Genomic DNA, 1,249 nt, shown 5'->3' on the forward strand with positions numbered 1-1,249 from the left:
GTCTCCGCTTTAAACGGGAGAAACCCGAAAGATCAGTTTTAGGCTACTGGAGGTAGGCTCAACTTGTTCGACAGCTCCATTCACTTGCCCCAGGCAATAAGGCAACTCCTAATGTCAATCCCTGCTTCTGAGAATCGTGATACTGGTACCTTGTCAACCCTACTTTTAACGCTCTCTCTCTCCCACAGTAACCCTTCCTTCCCAGGATGGAGGAGATTGTTGTAGCAGGGATATCGGGCCGGCTTCCTGAGTCGGACAACCTGGAGGAATTCTGGGAGAACCTCTTCAATGGGGTTGACATGGTAACAGAAGATGACCGACGGTGGAAGCCAGGTGAGCCCCTGTGACCTTTTCCATGACCCGGACTATTATGACCCACAAACATCAGACTTGTTGCTGTTGTTTATTTCGAAATCATTTGTACTCTGAAAGGACTCTGAAAACCTCAGACTGACACACAGGCTACCTTGCATCCCAGCGTTCTGCTCTGTAAACTGTTGAGTAGCTTGTTGTATCCTGATGTGCGTGTACTGCCTAGTCATGGATGTTGCATCAACCATATGACAGGAAATACTTCCCTTCCCGAGAAGAACATTCTGATCACAGACCTGGTTAGCTGTACTTTGCTTCACCATCAATGTTGGCAGTTCAATGAGTAGAATGCTGAATGCTTCCTCCACAGGCTTTACTGGCCCATTCAGTCAGTGCCCAGCACCCACTACCCACATGAAGTAACCCACATGAACACAAATGAACCCTGGCTAGCGCTGGTGGCCATTCGCTGTAAGATGAGCCTTTGATGTGTGAGACTGTGAGAGAGTTGCTCTGTAGTCTCTGAAGGAGTTTTGTGTCTGTCTGCTCTGCTACCGTTGCTGTTCACCACCTGGCTGGGGTGCTGGGCTGTTGGCACTGCTTCTCCTTCGTGGCTTGGCTTGCCTAGATTCTCTCTCCTCTGTCTCTCTCTCTCTATTTCTCTTCTGCCTAATTCACTCCCTCTTTATTTCCTCTCTCTTGTTCTGCCTTTCTCTCCATCTTTTTCTTCTTAGCCCTGTCTCACCTCCGTAGCCGTCTCTCTCTCTCTCTCTCTCTCGCTCCCTCGCTTGCTTGATCTCTGTCTCTCTCCTCTCTTTCCTCTCTGTGAATAGCACCTCTCATCAGTCAGTGCCTGGCAACCAGCTAAAGCTCGCATTCATGTACAAAAAGGCCCTGGGCTGATGGCACCTCAGCCCTAAGACCCCACACCACAGGA

At 49.6% G+C, this 1,249-nt stretch overlaps 1 protein-coding gene across 1 annotated transcript in view; it reads left to right on the forward strand.

Moving 5' to 3' along the window:
• Window positions 1-206: 206 nt before the first annotated feature.
• LOC109900064 (fatty acid synthase-like) overlaps window positions 207-1,249 on the forward strand; it is a 36,118-nt gene continuing 35,075 nt past the window's right edge. The window contains exon 1 of the mRNA XM_031835248.1: window positions 207-333. Within this exon, the coding sequence (XP_031691108.1) occupies window positions 207-333 (127 nt within the window). The remainder of the gene's footprint in view (window positions 334-1,249) is intronic.

The sequence above is a fragment of the Oncorhynchus kisutch genome, linkage group LG11, assembly GCF_002021735.2.
Source record: "Oncorhynchus kisutch isolate 150728-3 linkage group LG11, Okis_V2, whole genome shotgun sequence".
NCBI lineage: Eukaryota > Metazoa > Chordata > Actinopteri > Salmoniformes > Salmonidae > Oncorhynchus > Oncorhynchus kisutch.